The 20,552-nt window shown below is 55.4% G+C and overlaps 4 protein-coding genes across 4 annotated transcripts; 3 read left to right on the forward strand and 1 right to left on the reverse strand.

Moving 5' to 3' along the window:
- KVR01_006138 (uncharacterized protein) lies at positions 1-1,929 on the forward strand (the record flags this gene model as incomplete). Its single annotated transcript, XM_044790834.1, has 5 exons — positions 1-14; positions 259-291; positions 358-913; positions 977-1,423; positions 1,489-1,929. 5 exons carry the CDS (start codon positions 1-3, stop codon positions 1,927-1,929), a joined length of 1,491 nt encoding a protein of 496 aa, XP_044644941.1.
- A 1,295-nt stretch (positions 1,930-3,224) lies between these two features.
- On the forward strand, positions 3,225-5,488 carry KVR01_006485 (uncharacterized protein; the record flags this gene model as incomplete). The annotated part of the gene is made up of 2 exons (XM_044785410.1): positions 3,225-3,276; positions 3,297-5,488. 2 exons carry the CDS (start codon positions 3,225-3,227, stop codon positions 5,486-5,488), a joined length of 2,244 nt encoding a protein of 747 aa, XP_044645288.1.
- Positions 5,489-7,266: 1,778 nt separating this feature from the next.
- KVR01_006041 (uncharacterized protein) lies at positions 7,267-8,929 on the reverse strand (the record flags this gene model as incomplete). Its single annotated transcript, XM_044784149.1, has 2 exons — positions 7,267-8,628; positions 8,690-8,929. The coding sequence occupies 2 exons, from the start codon at positions 8,927-8,929 to the stop codon at positions 7,267-7,269; spliced, it is 1,602 nt and encodes a 533-aa protein (XP_044644844.1).
- A 1,310-nt stretch (positions 8,930-10,239) lies between these two features.
- On the forward strand, positions 10,240-20,388 carry KVR01_006052 (uncharacterized protein; the record flags this gene model as incomplete). The annotated part of the gene is made up of 6 exons (XM_044793155.1): positions 10,240-10,738; positions 10,934-10,967; positions 11,091-11,376; positions 11,459-11,701; positions 11,764-12,584; positions 12,708-20,388. 6 exons carry the CDS (start codon positions 10,240-10,242, stop codon positions 20,386-20,388), a joined length of 9,564 nt encoding a protein of 3,187 aa, XP_044644855.1.
- Positions 20,389-20,552: the final 164 nt, after the last annotated feature.

Below are 20,552 nucleotides of genomic sequence, written 5' to 3' on the forward strand. Positions count from 1 at the left end.
ATGTCTGGCGAACTGTAAGTTATTTCCCACCTTCCCCAGTTTACTGTTATTCTGCACCTCCCTTTTAACCTTGGTGGGTTTGTCGCGACCATGAGCTGCTATGCCAAGCACTTTTCATTGTAAGGGAAGTGTCAAAGTCCTCTGTGTCCCGTGGCGCTTAGAGACATCATCCATTTGGTTCCCTGAACAGCTCGGCTGTTGAAAATGATTGGAGCTGTAGGCAGGACAGTTCCAAGACAATTCTAACAACTCTGAAAGCGCTGATATCGGCCTCATCGGTCTGGCTGTCATGTAAGTTCGTCGAACTCCAGCTCTTGATATCTTGTTCTGGCCAGCGTAGTTGACGACGGTCCGCAGGGGCCAAAACCTCATCTTAAATATGGCCGACCACGGATTTACCGTTTGCGCATTCAACCGTACTGTCTCGAAAGTTGACGCTCTTCTCGCCGGCGAGGCACAAGGAAAGTCCGTCATGGGTTCGTACTCTGTGGAGCAATTCGTCTCTAGTCTCAAGAGACCACGGCGTGTTATGCTGCTTGTACAGGCTGGTAAGCCTGTCGACGACTGGATCAAGATCTTGTTGCCCCTCCTCGAAGCGGGGGATATTATTATTGACGGCGGTAACTCCCACTTCTCTGAATCGAGCCAAAGAGCCAAATATCTTGCCCCTAAGGGTATGCGATTCATCGGCGCTGGTATTTCCGGTGGCGAGGAAGGGGCTCGCTTAGGTCCCTCAATAATGCCTGGAGGGCATGAAGAGGCTTGGCCCTTTGTACAGCATATCTTTCAGAGTATTGCCGCACAGAGTGAAGGGGAAGCCTGTTGTGAATGGGTTGGTGATGAAGGTGCTGGCCACTATGTCAAGATGGTGCATAACGGCATTGAGTATGGTGATATGCAGCTTATCTGTGAGGTATGGGACAATTAAACGCTTGAGAAAGTCTGGTTGAAAGATGAATCTGACTGACAGCACTAGGCGTATGATATCATGAAGCGCGGCCTGAAAATGAACAACAAGGAAATCAGCGATACATTTGCTAAGTGGAATCAAGGTGTGCTCAACTCATACCTGATGGAGATCACGCGAGATATTTTCAACTTTGACGACAAAGAAGGCTCCCCTATCATCGACAAGATCCTTGACAAGGCCGGTCAGAAGGGTACTGGGAAGTGGACAGCTGCAAACGCTCTCGACCTTGGTGTTCCTGTCACCCTAATCGCGGAGGCTGTCCTTACCCGCAATCTATCTGCTATGAAAGAAGAGCGTACAGAGGCATCGACCAAGCTCAAATTTATTAGCCGCCTCAATGTCTGTGACAGTAACAAGGGGCAGGAGCAGGAGCAGTTCCTTGAAGACCTTGAACAAGCCCTCTACGCGTCGAAGATCATCTCATACACCCAGGGATTCATGCTCATACAGGAGGTAATTCAATTACCCAACGCGAGTGTTGCTGATTCAGTTGCTAAACTAAGATCAAACCTTCATAGGCCGAACGAAAATACGGCTGGAAATTCAATAAGCCCTCAATCGCCCTCATGTGGCGTGGCGGGTGCATCATCCGCTCAGTCTTTCTAAAGAACATTACAACAGCTTACCAAAATAACGTTGAATTGGAGAACCTTCTTTTTGATAGCTTTTTCAACAAAGCTGTCTATAAGGCACAACCCGGCTGGAGGAACATTGTTGCAAAGGCTGCCCTCCTTGGTATTCCGATACCGGCTTTTTCAACCGCACTTTCATGGTTTGACGGGTACCGTACGAAAGATCTTCCAGCAAATTTGCTACAGGCACAGCGCGACTACTTCGGCGCACATACTTTCAGAGTGAAGCCTGAGGCTGCAAATGCCAGATATCCAAAGGGCGAGGATATCCACGTTGACTGGACTGGACGGGGAGGCAACGTTTCGGCTTCGACTTACCAAGCGTAGAGATCATTGCACATGAGTCAATTGATCGCTACAGAGCTGTCGACGGATTATTTTAGTGCTTGTTGGTATGGGTCACGTATGTATTCGTTTTGGTGTGGTGGTGTTCAATACTCTGGCGGTGTGTTCAGAGCAAGTTGTACCTCTGCTACGCTTAGTGACAATATTTAATCAACACAAGTCAAAAGCCACTGGTTGACAAAAATACAGGGTTGGAGTGTAAGAGGCCTCATTCCCAGGCACCTGGTGTCTGTCTGCCCGGCCCAGATTTGGGCTACTGGTCATGTCTTGGGGGATAAGTTCAACCGAGCCCAGCCGAGATTGGCAAAGCTGACCACCGTGAGCGTAGTAAGACTCTGTCCTCACGACAATTCCAGACTTTGAGGGCAGCTCAACGCGAGGGACGACTGTAGAGGTACTGGAGAGAGAAGAGCTCTAAAATACATTGATCCCACACTTTACTGCGTATCGAATTACTTGAAAGTTGTAACAATATGCGGCTTTTGAGAATGGCCATCTCGGCATTCACGATGTCGTGATATATGGACTATCTAGGTATGCGCCTATGGCACGTGTGGCGTCGCTTTTGCAAGAATAATGCAATGGCAATTATTCACATGAGAACCCAATGATCGAGCAGCGGCCGTGACCTGGATGAAATCTGTTGCCCAGTTCATAACCTCCCCGGACGAGGAGGCGCCGAAATGACCACGGTGCCTGGCCTCCTTTCCGTGAGGGGCAACAAGCAGCGGCCTACATGGTGCAGCTGATACTACTATCAGGTTATTAGTGCTTAGATTCCCTGCTTTGTGCTAAGCCTCATGGATTCACTATTGGCTACCTTTGCACTTGGCTCTCCTTCACATTTTCAGCTCCGCTAGTGTCGAGTTGCCAAGAAACAGGCAAAATAGACGACACCGGTTGGTCAACTGCAGCATTTAACCCTTCGATAGCAGTGTTAGGACAAAAAGCCACCCACATACCTAAGTAATGCAATGCCTTTGCCGCGAGTTCGCTGGTTGTGAATACATACATATGTGTGCACACACAGAAGCTCTCGGTCCGAACCAACCGGGCTTCCCCTCGCACGTCGTCGTGGCCGCTCTCAGCTGAGCACAACATCATTAACAACCTTGGAAGCTTACCAGTCCTCATTCTTAGCATCACATAACAGAGAATGGGCCTTACGCGCCCACCGGCACATCTTGTGTCCCTACTCCAAGAAGCCCTTCAGAAATGTGACGAGCTCCACGGCCCCAGCTGTCACGCCACACCAATAGCCAACAGATCGCCAAGCCATGTCCCAGATTGGGTCATCGACACCCGGGAAGGCTGTATCGTACCGGGTGGGTCGGTCGACAGATATGCAGCCCTGAGCTACGTTTGGAGCTCTGCACTGCGCAAGGGCGGGGGCCAGCCATCGCCGACCGACAGGCTGATGCTCCAGCGGGACAACCTGTCCAGGTTCAGACAGCCGGGCTTCCTGTCACCCGGAACTGGGGTCGTGGAGGAGCTCCCGCTGGTTGTCCGGGACTCAATGGAGCTCGTGCGGCTGTGTGGTGTGCGGTATCTCTGGGTTGATTGCCTGTGTATCGCCCAGCATGACGAGACCACGGCTGTCCAGGTCTCCTTTATGCGTGAGATCTACTCCGGGGCCTACTTCACCATCATAGCGGCGGCGGACTCGGAAGGGTTATACGGATCAGGCACCAATCTTGATAGCGTTACGAACGGAGTGGGCCAGGTATCCCCCGGTCTTCTTCACGGGGCTCTTCTTGGATCGCACTGGGCCACGCGTGGGTGGACCTTCCAGGAGCAGGTGCTCTCGAAACGGTCCCTTGTCTTCCTCGACGCAACGGCATTCTGGGATTGCCAAGGTGCTGTGTGGTGGTCCGAATCCTTGGTTGGGTCCCAGACTTCAGCAGACAATACTCACGAGCCTCCAAGACAAGCGCTCTGGGAACCCATCTCGGAGAATTCAGCCTTCTCCTCGGACGGCACGGAATCGAGAATCCACAAAGCAGACAGGCAGCTATCACAGGACATCGCTGCCCTCTCTATTCCCAACTTCAGGCTCTACATGGAGATAATATGCCGGTACAACCACCGGAGTCTCACCTATGACCAAGACGCACTGCCCGCCATCTCCGGCGTGCTTGACGCCTTCGCCCAGGGCTTCCCGGGGGGCTTCGTCTGCGGGCTGCCGGCCGTCTTCCTCGACGCCAGCCTTCTCTGGCAGCCTCGGTACAAGGCCAAAAGGCGGGTGGCAGTTGGGTCCGTCGAGAACGTCGCGCCGCGCTCGGCACTGCCGTCCTGGTCCTGGGCCAGCTGGCAGTGTCTGATTGACCCGAAGAGCCTGGAGAGCGGCCTTGATTATGAGATCCACCAGGCGAGAAATAACAACAAGTACTTCGTGCCGCACCTTTCGACTACCAGGGGCCTTGTGAACTGGTTCATTTTGGCCGCCGACGGCAGTGAGGTGCGCATACATGGGCCCGAGGTTCTCGAGCGCTGCAAGGAGCTCATGGGAGGCGGCTCGCGCGGCGTGGGAAACCCTCCGGGATGGTCTCATAAAGAAGTTACGGAGACCTATTTGGCGGTAGGAAACGACGGAGGCTCGCCGGCCGTGAGATTGAAGGAGGAACAACGACAGAGCGACTGGTACTTCTACGGATCGGATACAGCTACCCTCTATCGTTATCCATTGCCCACGCAACTCCCACAACCACACCTCCATAGCCAGACCAACTCACCCTTCCTCTCATGCACGACAACCACGGCCACATTCAAGGTTCGGCGGGTCCTCGTCCCTCAGGTCAGGGTGACGCCCACACCACGATATGGAGGCCTCTTTGACGTGTCTGTCCTAGACACGGTGCTGTACAGCAAACAGCCCGAACTAGAGCAGTGCTGCCCCGTCATCACGCTCGAGGACGATCGAAAACGCTGGGCCGGGACTCTACGGTCGATGGACGACGACCTGGATGTCGAAGCCGGCCAGATAGTCCACCTCGTCGCCATCTCACGGGGCAGTGCGAGCTACCACAAGGCGGCCTTGCTGTACGAGGAGAGGGTCGACCGCGTCGCTTGCTTCCAATTTGGAAGCTACAACAGCGATCATTACCATTTCGGGCTACCTGGGAGTGTCCCCAGGACAGTACCGGAGGATTGTGGAGACCCTGAATCGGGCAGCTCACAGAGGCAGGGGAAATCACCTCGATGGGCGCGGACAGTCCGTAGAAACGCGGCTGGGTCGGTGCATGTCATCCACGATCAGTGGGGGGACGATCCCGAGAGCGATTCTGAATGTTACAAGAACATGGAGACTGAGGCTGCCACCGGGCTGGACCAGGGGCCCTTCTTCCGCAGGGGCTTTGGATGCACCAAGAATCTGGTTGAGCAGGACCTGCCTCTGGGATGGAGGGACACGAGTTACGACTTCTATAACGTTCTCTGGGTTTGGAGGAGTGGCGATGTCATGTACCGCAAGGCTGCTGGACGAGTACCTAAGGATATCTGGGAAGGGAACTGTGGACCTCTGCAAAAGATCACGCTTGGTTAATAAGGACGGTGAGATGACCGAGTTGGTAGGTTGCACTCATTCAAAGCTGTGGAATCATTCACACGCTAACACTTACAAAAGGTCATGGCACCAGGTTAAGGTTAATCTTAACCACCTGGTTAATAAGGCTTTCAGTCAAATTGCCTCCTCAGCCGGTATGCTCTCTGATCAAACTTTGGAGGATTCACTCTCATGACTGCGATTCGGCCCAGCACGGCTGGTCCACTTCGGGACACCGGAGTTTGGCTGTGCACCTAGGTAACGAGGCTGCAAACTTTTCCATCTTCATTTATGAACACGGCCACTGAGGCAAAAGCTACGTGTGCTGGATTGAATTCGTTTGGTGAGTCATCCATGTCTGTATCGTAATACAATCAGTCCGGTGGTTGGTCTTCGATGGCAGTGTAAGGTGCACGGTGGAGAGGGCAAGGCTGTGATGGTACCTAGGTAATCAACCAATGTGCTACTTATCCAATGAGCATCACCTAGCAATACTATCAACTTGCTCGATTCCACTGTTCGATGGCCAACCAAACTGTTAAGCAAACGTTCTCGCCGAATTCCATACTAACTAGGCATGTGACCTCTTTCGGCTACACCTTCTGGTGGGTCTGCCCACCGGGTCACAACCCGAGCTTGGAGGACGACCCGCCGAGCGTTCTCACCGTGGATTGTCTGGTCTCAAATTCTCGAGCTTGGATTGGCGTACCTCCAAAATATTTAGCCGGCGGCTGGATGACAATGAGGGAAGACAGATACGCGCTCTGCAAATTACGTTTGCCGCGAGCCGTGTCAGGACCCTCCCTGCTGATCATTCCGCCGTTTGAGGGTGCCAAATTCTTAGCCCAAGACACGTAATGAGACCCACGTGGCACTTTAGGTCATTCCAAAAAGAACAAATTCTCTCACAGGTTGACGGTCGCCGGTTTGCCACATGTTTAAACGAGCTTTTGGGCACCTAGGTCGCGGGAGATTTCTCAGACAAGTTATATGTCTTGATATTTTGCTGAACTAGAACGTGGCTGATGAGTTGTTGGAAGGGGCGCCATCTTAATGAAAGCTGTTCAAAGATTTCTTGGGACACAGGAAGCATCTAATGCTAAGACCCTGGAGCAATTTGGCTGAAGGTGCCGGGCAATTACTACGAGGAAATGATGTGACTCGCGTCGCCGAGATCGACACAACCTTTTGGTCCTCCAGATCTCGCGAGTGACTAACAACTAGACCTCAAGCTTTTGGGAGCGCGACAGATTCGCGCTTCGAGTTCACAACATTGACCATTCACGAGCGCAGTCTCAGGACGTGGTACGATTCAGAGTAGATGATTTGGCAATGCACATGTGATTCTTTTGCGACTACATACTATTTTAAGTGCCCCAATAAGATGTGGAATCGGCGGAACGGGAACAAGGCACTCGAGTGCAGCAGGCTGGAGTCAAACTCAAGATCGAGACATCCAGTGCCACTAAAATCGGTCGACAGGGGAATATAGGAGAAAGACAGAATGTGAAGCTGTCTTCAGAATGGTCGCCTTCGATGACCAGAAAGTGGTTTCTTTCCTAATCCCCATGTATATAGGTGGTTTCGTTTTTGATCCCCATATATATAGAATGTATGCGGCGCCTTCATACAGTGGTAACGCTGAAGACCCAGCGTTTAAGAAAATACAGTGCCGATGACCAGGAAATTACACGATTTTCTCCCTCTTATGAGATACATGAGTTCAAAAAGTTGTTGCCAGAACATCTCACCTATACCTCTGAACAAGCCCAAGAATTTTATTGCATGGCGGCAAGAGCCCCTTCAATCTGCCTCCACACGATGGGGTGGAATTTGCCGACGACCCAGTAACCGCCTGCTGGGGTCCCAAGGAGGTATGCGAGATTTCGAGAAAGCGGCTGACGGGAGCCAGGAGGGGCCAGCTCGTTGGCATGAAGATACACTGGCTTTCCGACAGCTGACTTGCGGCCGTGGTTGCCGTTGACAAGGGTGTCCCTGACCTTCTTGCCCGTCTTCTCGGTGACGCCATTGACCTGGTGGACAACAGCAGGGCTAAAGTCGACCTTCTCGAAGAAGTTGGCCTTGGTCCAGTTGGTGCCGTTGACAGGGAACTGGTCAATGCGGCCGAATATCGGCGGGAGGCCGCTCTTCCGGTAGCTGTCCCTCGCCAGGGCATACTGCGCGTGGATCTGCGCCTCGGTGCCCAGCGACGTGATCGCGTGGCGGATGGACTGGGCGACCTTGGCCATGCCGTGCTCCGACACGACGTCGCGCGCCGGGACGGTCTGGAGGATCGGCGGCGAGGCGTTCTGCACCCACACGCCCCTCTCCTTTTGCGCGGGGGTGAAGATGGACGGCGCCCGGTCGCGCACGTCGCAGGGGAACCCGATCATGACGGAGCGCTTGGAGCGGGGTGAGAAGGTCGCCCGGCCCATGAGGCATATGATCCAGGCGAAGACGACGTCGGCGGTGCTGACGAACTGGGTGGCGTGCGAGGCGGCCGACGGTCTCGCCTCGGGGTTCTGGCCCTTGATCTCCATCATCGCCTTGGCCTTGAGCTTGGTGACTGACCTGGGGGGGAGGTAGATGGTGCGGCTCTCCTGCCTGTACCACCAGAAGATGTCGAGGAAGTACCTGACCACCCACACCATGAACCAGAGGCCCTTGAGCTGCTGCCCCTCCATCATGTGCTTGTCGTTGAAGGCTGGGTGGTGGCCGGCCTTCTCGAGGACGTCGTCGTGCCCGGATGAGAGGCAGGCGGGCACCTCGGCCTCCCGGCCTGCCATGACCAGGCTCCAGGCTTCGCATATCGCGGACGCGCTCATGATGTCTCCCAGGACGTGCGGCCAGGTCATGGACACCAGGGTGGCGTCCTTAAAAGTGACAATGTGCATGTTCAAAAGGGGCATGTCCGACTTGAGGTAGTCCTCCAGGCACACGGGGGTCCGGGGGGTCATGGACAGGCTCAGGAAGTCTGTCGGGCCGGACTGCAGGCAAGGGACGGCAGTCTCCCTAGGGAGGCTGGATGCCACTGGGTGTTCGTTGATGCTAATGTCCCCGTATGAGACCCGGGTAAGCATCGATGCAGGCCTCGCGGAGGTGAACTTCTCGGGCACGTGGACCTCCAGCTTATTGCGGTCCTTATCATCACCAATCAGCAATTGTTCTATTGATGTCTGTTTTCAGGAGAGGATTACTCACATTCATCCGTAGCCTTCCACCACACTTGCGCCATCCGGGCAGCGAACAAAGCCGCTCAAAGGCCGCGTAGACTATGGTCGGGTCCAAGACATCGTCGAATCGCAGCATCCACACGCCATGAGAGTTGTGATAGACCTTTTGGTCATCGAAGAAATGCAGAGGGTAAACCTCGTCCGATGGCACCTTTGGCAGACAGGCGAGCGCATTATCGCGTACGATCAGCCGCGTTATCAAAGGCATGACGAGTTCAAGATCTGCGGCTTTGGGGAGGAGAACGGGGCCAGAACGTTGATTCAGGTCAGTAGATCTCTGCTGCTTGACCTACCTAGCAGTAGGTAGATATATACTGTGGCTGGAAGCGAATTGGGATGCACTGTGATGTGCTAGCACACTGCTTGCCGCTAGGTAAGATTGTTTGACAACATAAAATTGTGCTCATCCCGGCCCAACTCGGCCGCAAGACACATGTGATTTACATTCAATCTTACCGGCCAGTTCCGATCATTGAACTTTACTTAATGGGAGGACCCTGAGCAATGACGAGTTTGAAACCTACTGGCGTATCGTCATAAGATAAATGGAGGAAACTGCATACCAATGGGTGATCTTCAGGGAGGTTACACATGTCTCGGATTATTCCGCGTGTCAACTCTTTTCAAATACCAGCACCGCTGGAATATCTCGTTTCAACCTAGATATTTTCGTGAGGCGCTTTCACTACCTCATTTTAATGATACCGACATTGTTATGAGCGTGCAAAACGCGTCCAGCTTCCGCGTCCCTTATCTACCAAGCCACCTGGTCGATGATACACGATTAGTATGATTACGAATTACTGGGAATAATTTATATTATTTATCAATGATCCTATCAATGAGGCTTTCGTGCATTCTATTCTATTGGTCTGACGTTGGTTCGCCATGATTTATTGTCGGGATTCGAAATTCGAAATTCCTGGTGATGTTTGTACACAGTTTTTCCGTCTCGAGCATCTGGCCCAGGACCCGAAGAGGGACGCGTTTGTTGAGCTTCTAATGGCCCCCAGGACGTGTAAACAGTGCACATTGGTAAGTGGAACAGTGGGGGTACTAAGGTGATCCTGACCGCGTGGGAAGGTCCGTCTCGAGTTTCACATTCACAAGACTCGTTGAGGCTGATCCGGACCTCCAGGGAGCGAATTCCAAAACTGCGCACATGTGACAAATTGATTGCAGTTACTTGAGGGCTGCAACCACTTCGTCCCAACAAAGGGTTTAAAAGCTGCTCAGACGGGTGAATGGTTCAAGCCACTGGCAGGTTGATAAATTTGGTCATTTGAAGTGGCTCTTAAGTGCCCACTCTTCCAACGCCACGAACCCTGTAGCTCTGTGAGTTTTACAACCTGAAGCTCGTCTCCGTTTGCCACATATTACTTGGGTGATCGCCGACTGGGAACCCAAGGTCCTTCCTCGCCCTCTGTGATACATGAGCAGAAGCGGTTGCATTCGTTCCTTTTCCTGGGTTCCATTCTCTCCCTCGTACCGTATGACCTATCAGGGCCAGATTCCATCATGCCTGTTCCTCCCCCAGTTGCCATCGTCGGCGTCAGCTGTCGTTTCCCAGGCGCCAGCAGCCCTGAGGAACTCGAAGGCCTACTGCTGAACGGTGGTTCTGGCTGGGGTCCCATACCCGCCGACAGGTGGAACCGCGATTCCTTCCACAACACCCACGCAGGCGCGCCAGAGTCGCTGGTGGCCAAGAATGGGTACTTTCTTCGAGATGACATAGCCAAGTTCGACGCCCGCTTCTTCGGGGTCCCACCCAAGGAGGCTCACGCAATGGACCCTCAGCAGCGCATCTTACTCCAGACCACCTACGAAGCTCTGGAAAACGCTGGGATGCCCCTGGAAGACATCAGAGGGAGCAAGACCGCGGTTTATATCAGTTCTTTTGTATACGACTACCAACGCATGGGGTACAAGGACCTTTCTCAAGTCAGTGGGAATCACACTGCTGGTACCGGCATGGCCATGCTGTCCAACAGGATCTCCTATGCCTTTGACTTGCGAGGTCCGTCGGTTACAGTTGACACAGGTTGCGTATGTCCTTCTCAAACAACCCTGGTCAAACAGACAGTCTGCTAATCCGCCGTTTGCTTCGACATCATTTAGTCCGGTAGCCTGGTTTGCCTCCACCAAGCATGCCAGAGTTTACGTCTTGGCGAGTCTGACATGGCTGTTGTCGGTGGTTCACAATTACTGATAGATCCTTCTCAATCTGCAACGATGAGCGCCATTGGGTGAGTCATGATTACAACCGAAATCTCTCCCCCTGCAGTGTTTCATTTCAAGACTGCACTGGTAGCTATTTCATGTAGCCTTTGGAGGTACTTTGGTGCTGACAAGGACATATTGCTCTGCAGGATGGTCAATCCTGACGGCCATTGTTACGCCTTCGATTCCCGTGGCAACGGCTATGCCCGCGGCGAGGGCGTTGCGACCATCGTGCTTAAGCTGTTGGACAAAGCTCTGGAGGACGGAGATCCAATCCACGGCGTCGTCGTCGGTTCTGGAATCAACCAAGACGGATACACCGCGGGCAGCATCATGTCCCCGAGCGGAGAGGCTCAGAGAGTCCTAATGGAAGAGGTGTACGCGAGTGTAGGCTTGGATCCCGCGCAGACCAATTATGTGGAGGCCCATGGAACCGTAAGTCATAGAAGCGCAGTTGCGGAAGTTGGGCGCTGGCAATACTCTGCCAATCTGGATGCAGACAGCTGACCTCTCACAGGGCACAAGCGTAGGCGACAAGGAAGAAGTTGGCTCCATCTACTCGGTTTTCTGCGAAGGTCGAACTCGAGCGGAAGACTTGTACGTTGGTTCGGTGAAATCTAATATTGGGCATCTCGAAGCATCTGCTGGAATTGCAGGTCTTATCAAGTCACTTCTTGTGCTGAAGACGGGCATCATTCCACCACAGCTGAACTTCATTGAGCCAAAGTCGTCATTGAAATTGGCCGAGAGGAACATCACCGTAAGTCACACTCACATTGAGTTGAACTTGGAAGTATGCTCACCACATTGCACAAACGACAGATCCCCATCCACCCGACACCTCTGGGAGCTGGACCCAGCCGAGTATCCCTCAACAGCTTCGGATACGGCGGAACGAACTGCCACGTTATCCTCGAAAGCTTAGACTCCTATAGAGCTGCCCATCGTCTGTCGCTGGCCAACGGACTTGATGTCAGCATGCCGCTCGACAGACATGTGAACGGTGCTGGATCTAACGATGGTCTGGAGTCGGGCACTCAACTGTATCTCCTGAGCGCCAACTCAGAGAAAGCTCTCAAGGCCTCCGCTCGGGACATCAGTGCGTGGCTGTCGGAGCATGCCAGAAACACAGACGACGCTTGCCATCGAACCGAACTGCTGCATGATTTGGCTTATACACTAGGAGCGCGGCGAACGCTTCTGCCCTGGCGGTCCAGCATCATCGCCTCAGACATGCAACAACTCAGGTCGCTGCTGGAGTCGGTCCGACCCGTGAAAGCCTCGACCACCCCTCGCCTAGCCTTTGTATTCACCGGTCAGGGCGCACAGTGGGCTGGCATGGGTCGCGAGCTGATGCCATTGCAGCCCTTCAGGGAGTCTGTCCTCAAATCGGAGGGAATTCTGGCCGGCCTGGGGGCATCTGCAAGGGGTTGGTCTCTACAGGAGCAGATGTTTAGCACAGGCCCTTCCAGACTCGGGGAGGCTGAGATCGCGCAACCTGCGACCACATGTCTGCAGATCGCGCTCATTGACCTCTTGCGCAGCCTTGGTGTTGATGCCTCAACTGTTGTGGGCCACAGTTCTGGTGAGATCGCCGCCGCTTACGCCGCTGGTGGTTTAGATCATCTCGCTGCCGTTGAGTTGTAAGTGTATCACATTCTCTTGCCCTTACCACGCAGCGTCCAGAATATGTACTCGTATCCTCAATGGCATGAAGGTACCTAGGTATGCTAGAAATCTTAACTAACTTGAACACTTGCTTCCAGGTCATATTACCGTGGGTACTGCTCCAGTCGGGGCAGAGAGGCCAGCCGGGGAACACCAGGAGCAATGCTTGCGGTTGGTTTGGGCAGAGCCGGCGTGCTGCCGTACTTGTCAAGGGTGGCCACTGGTCTCATCTCTATTGCCTGTGTCAACAGCCCACAGAGCACGACCATCTCGGGCGACGAGTGCGCCATCGACGAGCTCAAGGCCCTGCTGGACATGGAGTCTATCTTTGCCCGCAAGCTGCGCGTCGACCAGGCGTACCACTCGCACCACATGCAGAGAATTGCAGGCGCGTACCAATCTGCATGTCAGCAGACGCGCCACGGCCGCACTCGCGCTGGCGTATCGTTCTTCTCCACAGTGAATGGGTGCAGAAAATATGAGGACTTCGACTCTCAATACTGGGTGGATAACCTCGTGTCCCCCGTGGAGTTCGTCACTGGCATTCAGCTCGTTCGTGACGAGATGAAAGAAGCCAATGACAGGCGCAAGGATGGTTACGTGTTTGTCGAGATTGGGCCCTCAGCTGCGCTTGCTGGACCAGCGAAGCAGACCCTCGCCTCTTCCGAAGACTTCAAGTACACGTATCTGTCGCCACTCGTCCGCCAGACAGACGGGCTGCAGACAACACTCACCATGCTCGGCCGCCTGATCGAGCTGGGGGTCCCCGTCAACAGGAAGAAACTCTCTTCCATGGTGTCTGCAAGTCAGTCGCACAGCCCGAAGATCATCAGCAATCTGAAGGCATATCCATTCGCCGAAGACTCGGGTTCCTTCTGGCGTGAGTCTCGCCTCAGCTCGGCGCAGCGGTTCCGACAGTTTCCCTGGAACGACCTCTGCGGTCTGCTAGACCCGTCTTGCAGTGTCCAGGAACCTCGCTGGCGCCACTTCCTCAACATGAATAGCATCCCTTGGATGAAGGACCACGTGATAGACGGCTCCATAATCTTCCCGGCATCTGGGTATATGGCCATGGCCGTTGAAGCCGTCAAGCAGCTCATTCAGCTGCGCAAGAGCAAGACTATTACCACGGGCGCCCCAGACACTGTCAAAAACTTCGCATTCAAGGACGTCAAATTTATCAAGGCCATTTCGATTCCGGAAGATGACCATGAGGCGGATATAGAACTGCAATTGACACTTAGTCCCTCTAACGAGGTAACGGGCCGGTGGCTTACCTTCCGGGTATTGACGTTTAGCAATGATGCATGGGACGAGGCCTGCACCGGCCTGGTGAGTTACGACACAGACACCACTGTCACCGAGGTTGACCACATGGTCGACCGAGATCTGGGTCAAGCGGCGTCTCTGGCTGCATTTCAAGACATCCAGGAAGCCTGCGCCTCTAACGACGAGATCGTAACGAAGGAGACATTCTACCAGAAGCTGGACATGCACGGAAACCAGTACGGGACCAGCTTCGCCCTGCTACATGATCTGCACCTGAATGCCACCGGGACCATGGCGTGTACCAAGCTTACAGTGCCGGACATGACGGAGCACATGCCTGGGCACGTCCCGCAGCCCCATCTCATTCACCCATCGACACTGGACGCCATCAGTCACATTGGAGCCCAACTCTTCCAGAGATTCAACAACAACGCTCCAGTCGTGATCGGCGCGGTGGCGAGCATGAACCTTGTGGCGACAGACTGCGTCAGCCTGTGCAAGCCCGGCACTGAGCTGGTCATTGCGGCCGCCCTGGACCGAGACCTTACAGATTTGCAGTCGTGCATCACGGATGCATACGTGTTCCAGAAGAGCGAAACAACCGGGGAGTTCTCACTTGCCCTGCAGAGTCAATACGTGCTGCGGTCATTCGGCTCAGGTCAAGCGGCTGAACAGACCGAGGGCAGCAACCAGGCTAAGCAGCCTCGACAGTTCGAGTGGAAGATTGATGCCGACTCTCTAGGGACTTCCGAGTTCCTCGAATGGATCAACAGGCAGCAGAAGCAGGGTGCAGAAGCTCCTGACAGTACAGAGAGCTTCATCAGTGACTACCAGCGCGTCGAACAGGCAGCGTACATCTTCATCCGGCATGCTCTATTCAAGCTGAACATGACCCTGAACACCAGCGGAACTGTTACGCCACCTTCAATAACCGAGCCTCACCTGGACCGGCTCTTCAGCTGGATGCAGAAGTGCAGTACATCCCCCGAGCTTCACAATCTAACTGCAGACCTCAGCTTTGAGGACGAGGCTCGCATAGTACAAGATGCAGAATACTCTCTTAACCTCGGTTTCGAGGGCAAGATGGTTGCTAAGATTGGTCGGAAGCTTGCCGATATCCTGCTTGGGAAATTCGACGCCACTAGTCTGATGGACGAGGCTACTTTGCCCGAAGAGCTCTACAACAGCAGTCTGTTCTCGAACACTTACCAGCACATGGTTGAGTATCTACGCCTTCTCTCGTTCAAGAAGCCACACATGAGAGTCCTTGAGATCGGTACTGGCACGGGCGGAGCAACTGGTCAACTGCTTCAGGCGCTCAAGGGAGAGGATGGTTCGATTTGGCTCGACCGATATACCTGCACCGATACGTCAGCTGAGTGCTTCGACAAGGCCAAGAGCAACTTATCTGAATGGCTCAGCTACATTGACTTTAAAGTCTTGTATGCCGACGGGGACCTTTCCACACAGGGATTCGAGGCCCAGACGTACGACGCCGTGGTGATTGCCAATGTTGTCCTGTCAGCCAATGACATGACTTCAACTCTCGCAAATGCGCACAAGCTTCTGCGTCCTGGAGGCAAGCTGATGGTGGCAGCTCTCACTGAGCCCAGTGTCGCCCTGGACATGGTCTTGGGCATCCTCCCAACCTGGCGGGCAGATGAAGACGAGCCGGTTCGACAGCGTCATCTCCTGAAGACGACCGAATGGGATGGACTCTTCCGCCAGCAAGGATTTACTGGCCTGGAAATCTGTTCTCATGGCCAACATTGCTCAACCACCGGTCGCTCATCGCTGATGGTCTCATCTCCTGTGGTCCAGCCTGCATCTCCTCATCAGGGCTTGGGTTCATCGCTATCACAATCCCTCGACGGTATGACCATCGTCCAGGGCTGCAGCGGGTCGCGGTCTATTCAGGCCCTGACACGATGTCTCCTGGAAACGGCCGATCAGAAGGGTCACAGGGGCTGGGTATATTCACAGAGCATTGAGGATGCTGCGGCCATGGAGCCTTGGAACATGACCGGCCCCGTCATGATCATCGACGTGGCGGAGCATAGCCTGCTTCTCACCGAAAGGTCTGAGGTATTTGACTCTATGAGACGCCTATTGACATCCGGGCTGTCAGTTATTTGGGTTTCTCTCCAAGAAGGCTACGGAAATGCAGTAGTCTCGGCAAAGAGAAGCATGATTCAGGGCGCAGCTAGAGTTCTCAGACGGGAGAACGGCGCCACCAGCAGACTCATCACCTTCGACATCGAAGAAACCACCGAATTTGGTGACGATGAAGTTGTCAGGAGTGTGTGCCACCATCTCGTTGAGGGCACACAATCTTCTCTGTCCGCTGACGAGGAGTCCTATGAACGCGAGCTGAGATACTCGAACGGCGAGCTTCAGATTCCCCGGCTGGTGACGAATACAAAGTTCGAGGCTTGGGCCGACACAGTCGGTGCAGACACCTCGTCCAAGACAGCAGCTCTCGAGCCGAGCGCCTCCTATCACCAACTCGGGAGGCCACTCAAGCTTGAAGTGGGTACACCCGGCCTTTTGAGCAGTCTGCGGTTCGTCGACGATCCGGCGAGTAGTGCCAAGGTTCCGCTCCAGCCGTGGGAGATCCAAGTCTCGGCGCGCGCCCACGGTGTCAACTTCAAGGACGTTTTTGTCGCCCTGGGACAGATGCGTGTCGGCGTGAACATGGTCGGCGAAGTGTCAGGTGTTGTCACCGCCGTCGGCCAGGACATGGCCAGCAGATACAAGCCCGGCGACCGTGTCTTTGGCTTCGGGGCCTCGCCATTTGCCAGCCAGCCTCGTATCAGCGGTAACCTTGCCCATGCCCTCCCATCTGGCATGCCGTTTGCAGATGGGGCCGCGATATCTGTAGTATACGCGACGGCTTACTACTCGCTCTTCAATGCCGCGAAATTCCGGAGGGGGCAGTCTATCCTTATTGCTGCTGCCTCAGGAGGCGTAGGCCAGGCCGCCATCCAGCTCGCCCAGCACGCGGGCGCGAGCGAAATCTTTGTCACGGTCGGATCCAAGGCAAAGAAGCAGCTCGTCATGGACAGCTACGGCATCCCTGAGAGCCACGTCTTCTCGTCCAGGGGCCCCGGCTTCAAGGACGGCATCATGCGGCTCACCAAGGGCCGCGGAGTCGACTGCGTTCTGAATTCACTGTCGGGCGAGATGCTCAGCGGAGCCTTCGACTGCCTTGCCAAGCTCGGCAGCTTCGTGGAGATCGGCAAGACGGATATTTACAAGAACAGCCACATCGAGATGAGGAACTTTGACAAGAGTCTCACGTTCGCGTGCGTGGACCTCGTCGTCCTTGGCAAGGAGCAGCCTGAACTTGTATATGAGACTCTTTCTTCAGTCTCGGCGCTCCTTGAAAAGAGAATCATCAAGGCCCCGGTGCCTGTGAATACTCTCCCCATCGGACGCATTGAAGACGCTTTCCGTCTCATTGGTACCCGTAAGCACACTGGCAAGATCGTGCTGGAGTCACCCCTGGATGCCACTGTGACGGCAACCACTGCGCCCGCTCCGCCTCTAGAGCTCTCCCGAGACGGCACATACGTAGTTGCAGGCGGTCTGGGCGACTTGGGTAGGCGACTTGCAGCTTTCATGTCCGCGCACGGAGCTGGTCACATCATGCTTCTATCTCGACGCAGCATAACCGGCGAGGACCTCAAGGCCCTTCGGGACCAATGTGGACACCAATCTCTCGTTCACGTAGTCAAGTGCGATGTCACGAAAGAGACTGACCTCCAGACATGTCTCGAGGTCTGCAGGCAGGAGGGCCTGCCTCCTGTCCGAGGTGTTGTGCACGCGGGCATGGTCCTCAGGGACCGCCCTTTCGCTGCCATGAGCCGGGAAGACTTTTCATCCGCGCTGGGGCCCAAGGTTCTCGGGACCATGAACCTCAACAAGGCGTTCCGGTCGGCCCAGCTAGACTTCTTCATAACGCTGTCCTCCGTTGCCAACCACATGGGCAATGGAAGCCAGGCCAATTACGCCGCTGCCAACGAGTTCCAGGATGCTTTTGCCCGCGCGCACGGCAAGGACAAACCCGGCCACAATCACCACACTCACTACATCAGCATCGACCTCGGGGCCGTTGCAGGGTCAGATGCAGTTACCAAGCTTGCAAGTTCGAACAGGCTGGACTCAGTCATGGTCTCCTTTGACGACGTGTTCCGGAGCATCCGGTACGCCATGAGCCCACAGTCCAGGCTCGACGGCTGCAGCCAGTCCATCCTGGGTCTCTCCAGGCAGGGCCTCACAGAAGCCGAGGACTACGTCTGCCTGACAAACCCGTTGTTCAGTCGCCTACCATACCCAGAACAACTGGGTGGTGACGACGCGGGGCTGAAATCGAGCGAGAAAACGAATGATGTCGACAAGCTCATACGCCAAGCCGGATCTATTAAGGAGGCTGAGGCCTTGATCCAGGACACGATTGCTGCCAAGTGCGCCGTGTTCCTCGACCGGCCCATCGACGACGTGCCCATCAACCAGCCGTTGGCCATGATAGGTCTCGACTCCCTCGTCTCTATCGAGCTCAAGAACTGGCTCATCCGGGCTTTGCAGGCGGCTGTCCAGACCTCGGAAATATCCAGCGCGCCGAGCATCGCTGCTCTTGCCTCGCTGGTCACCAAGAAATCTAAGCTCATAAGTGACGAGCTCAAGGCGGCAGCGGAGGACGCTGGGCAGGCCAACAATGATGCTTCTGCGTCTGAAGAGGCTTCTTCTGGCGCGGTGGCCCTGCCATCACACGGATTCAACTGCTGCAAGGCGTCGAACGAGCTCCCGAAGTATCCCCTTTTAGAGTTGGAGGAGACCATGGCCTACCTTGAACAGAACGTCTCCAGGTTCGCCAAGAACGGCGAGGAACTCAGGGGCCTCCAGCAGGCAGTGCGCGAGTTCACCGCCCCGGGCAGCATCGGCCGGCAGCTGCACGCCCAGCTCAGGGAGAGGGCCAACGACCCAAAGATCGACAGCTGGCTGGCAGACGTGCACCTCAAGGGGCTGTATCTGACCCGCAGACACCCCCTCGCCCCGTGGGGCAACTTCCTCAACACGCACTACGACAGCCCCCAGCCTCACGGCCAGGCGGAGCGCGCGGCGCTCGTCTCGACCGTGGCGTTCCAGTTCCAGAAGGAAGTCGTCGCCAGGACCGTGGGCCAGGACTGGCTCGGCAGCCGGCCCATCTGCTCTTACTCGTGGGACTGGATATTCAACACGGTGCGCGAGCCGCAGCCCGGCTGCGACGAGATGCGGAGGTATCCCGGCAATGACTACTGCGCCGTACTGAGGAGGGGGCACTTGTTCACCGTCCCTCTCCGGCATGAGGGCCAGGATGTCTCGTATGAGGGGCTGAAGGCTACCTTCCAGGGCATCCTTGATCGTACTGACCTAGAGGATGACTGCTGGGCGGGCATCCTCACGTCCGACTTCCGCGATCCCTGGGCGGACAACCGGGCGGTTCTCGTCTCGCTCAGTGGGTCCAACGCGGAGTATATTCAGGCCATCGAGAGGGCATCATTCGTGGTCTGCCTCGACGACGGCAAGCCCATCACCAACGAGGAGCGGGTACGGGAGTGCTACGTCGGCACCGGCTTCAACAGGTGGTACGACAAGGCGACGCAGTTCCTCGTCTCGGCCAACGGCCGCTCGGCCCAGCTGTCAGAGCACTCCATGGTGGACGGGCTGACCCTCGTGCGCCTGACGGAGCGCATCCACGACGCCATCCAGTCGCACGTCCCCTCAGCAGGTTCAGCAAGCAACAACGCCGTACCGGCCGCCAGATTCACCCTGCAGACGACCCCAGCCATAGAGGCCCGCATGGCCGAGCTGCGCGGCGTGTACTCCCGCGAGACGGCCAAGAAGAAGTACACGCTGCACACGATCCCGTCCCTGGGCATCGCGGCGACCGTCAAGTCGGGCCTGACGGCAAAGGCCTGCGTCGACATGGCCATCCAGCTCGCGAACCGGATCCACTTCGGCCACAACCCCGGCAGCTGGGAGCCCGTGGCCACGCAGCACTTCCACCGCGGCCGGCCGGAGCTGGTCCAGGTCGTCACGGACGCGGTCGTGGACTTTTGCGAGGCCGTGCTTGACGGCCACGGCGGCGGTGACAGGGCGGCCCTCAAGGAGCGCCTCGCCCGGGCTGCTGCGGAGTGGGACCAGCAGTTCCGCCGCGGCGCCGAGGGCCGCGGGTTCCTGCGCATGTGGGACACGTTGGGCGGGATGCTGCCTGAGGGGGAGGAGAAGCCGGCTATCTTCACGGATCCGGTGTTCTGGCGGGCGTTCCCTGGACGAGTGCTCCAGGTGCGCAATGAGGCTGAGGTGGAAGACGCGGCTCTGTGTCTATACGAGGAGGATGCCTTGTGGATGAGCTATGCTATCAGGGAGCACAAGGTTCATATCTCTATTACGGGCGGTGCGAGCAAGGTTGATGCGTACTGCGAGGCTCTGAATAGGGCTGGGGAGATCATCAGGTCTATAATTTGAATGGACGTCGGGACGTCATGTGGCGGGGTTTTCTTTTCCTCAATTTCGTTTCTTCTGATCATGCACCATAAATGAATTGTATGATTACATCGTTTTCAATACTTGATTTGAGAAAAAGCAAGAAGTAGTAAACCATTGAGCAGTCATCCCAACGTGCTATTCTT

Source organism: Diaporthe batatas (genome assembly GCF_019321695.1).
Source record: "Diaporthe batatas strain CRI 302-4 chromosome Unknown Contig00006, whole genome shotgun sequence".
Taxonomy (NCBI): domain Eukaryota; kingdom Fungi; phylum Ascomycota; class Sordariomycetes; order Diaporthales; family Diaporthaceae; genus Diaporthe; species Diaporthe batatas.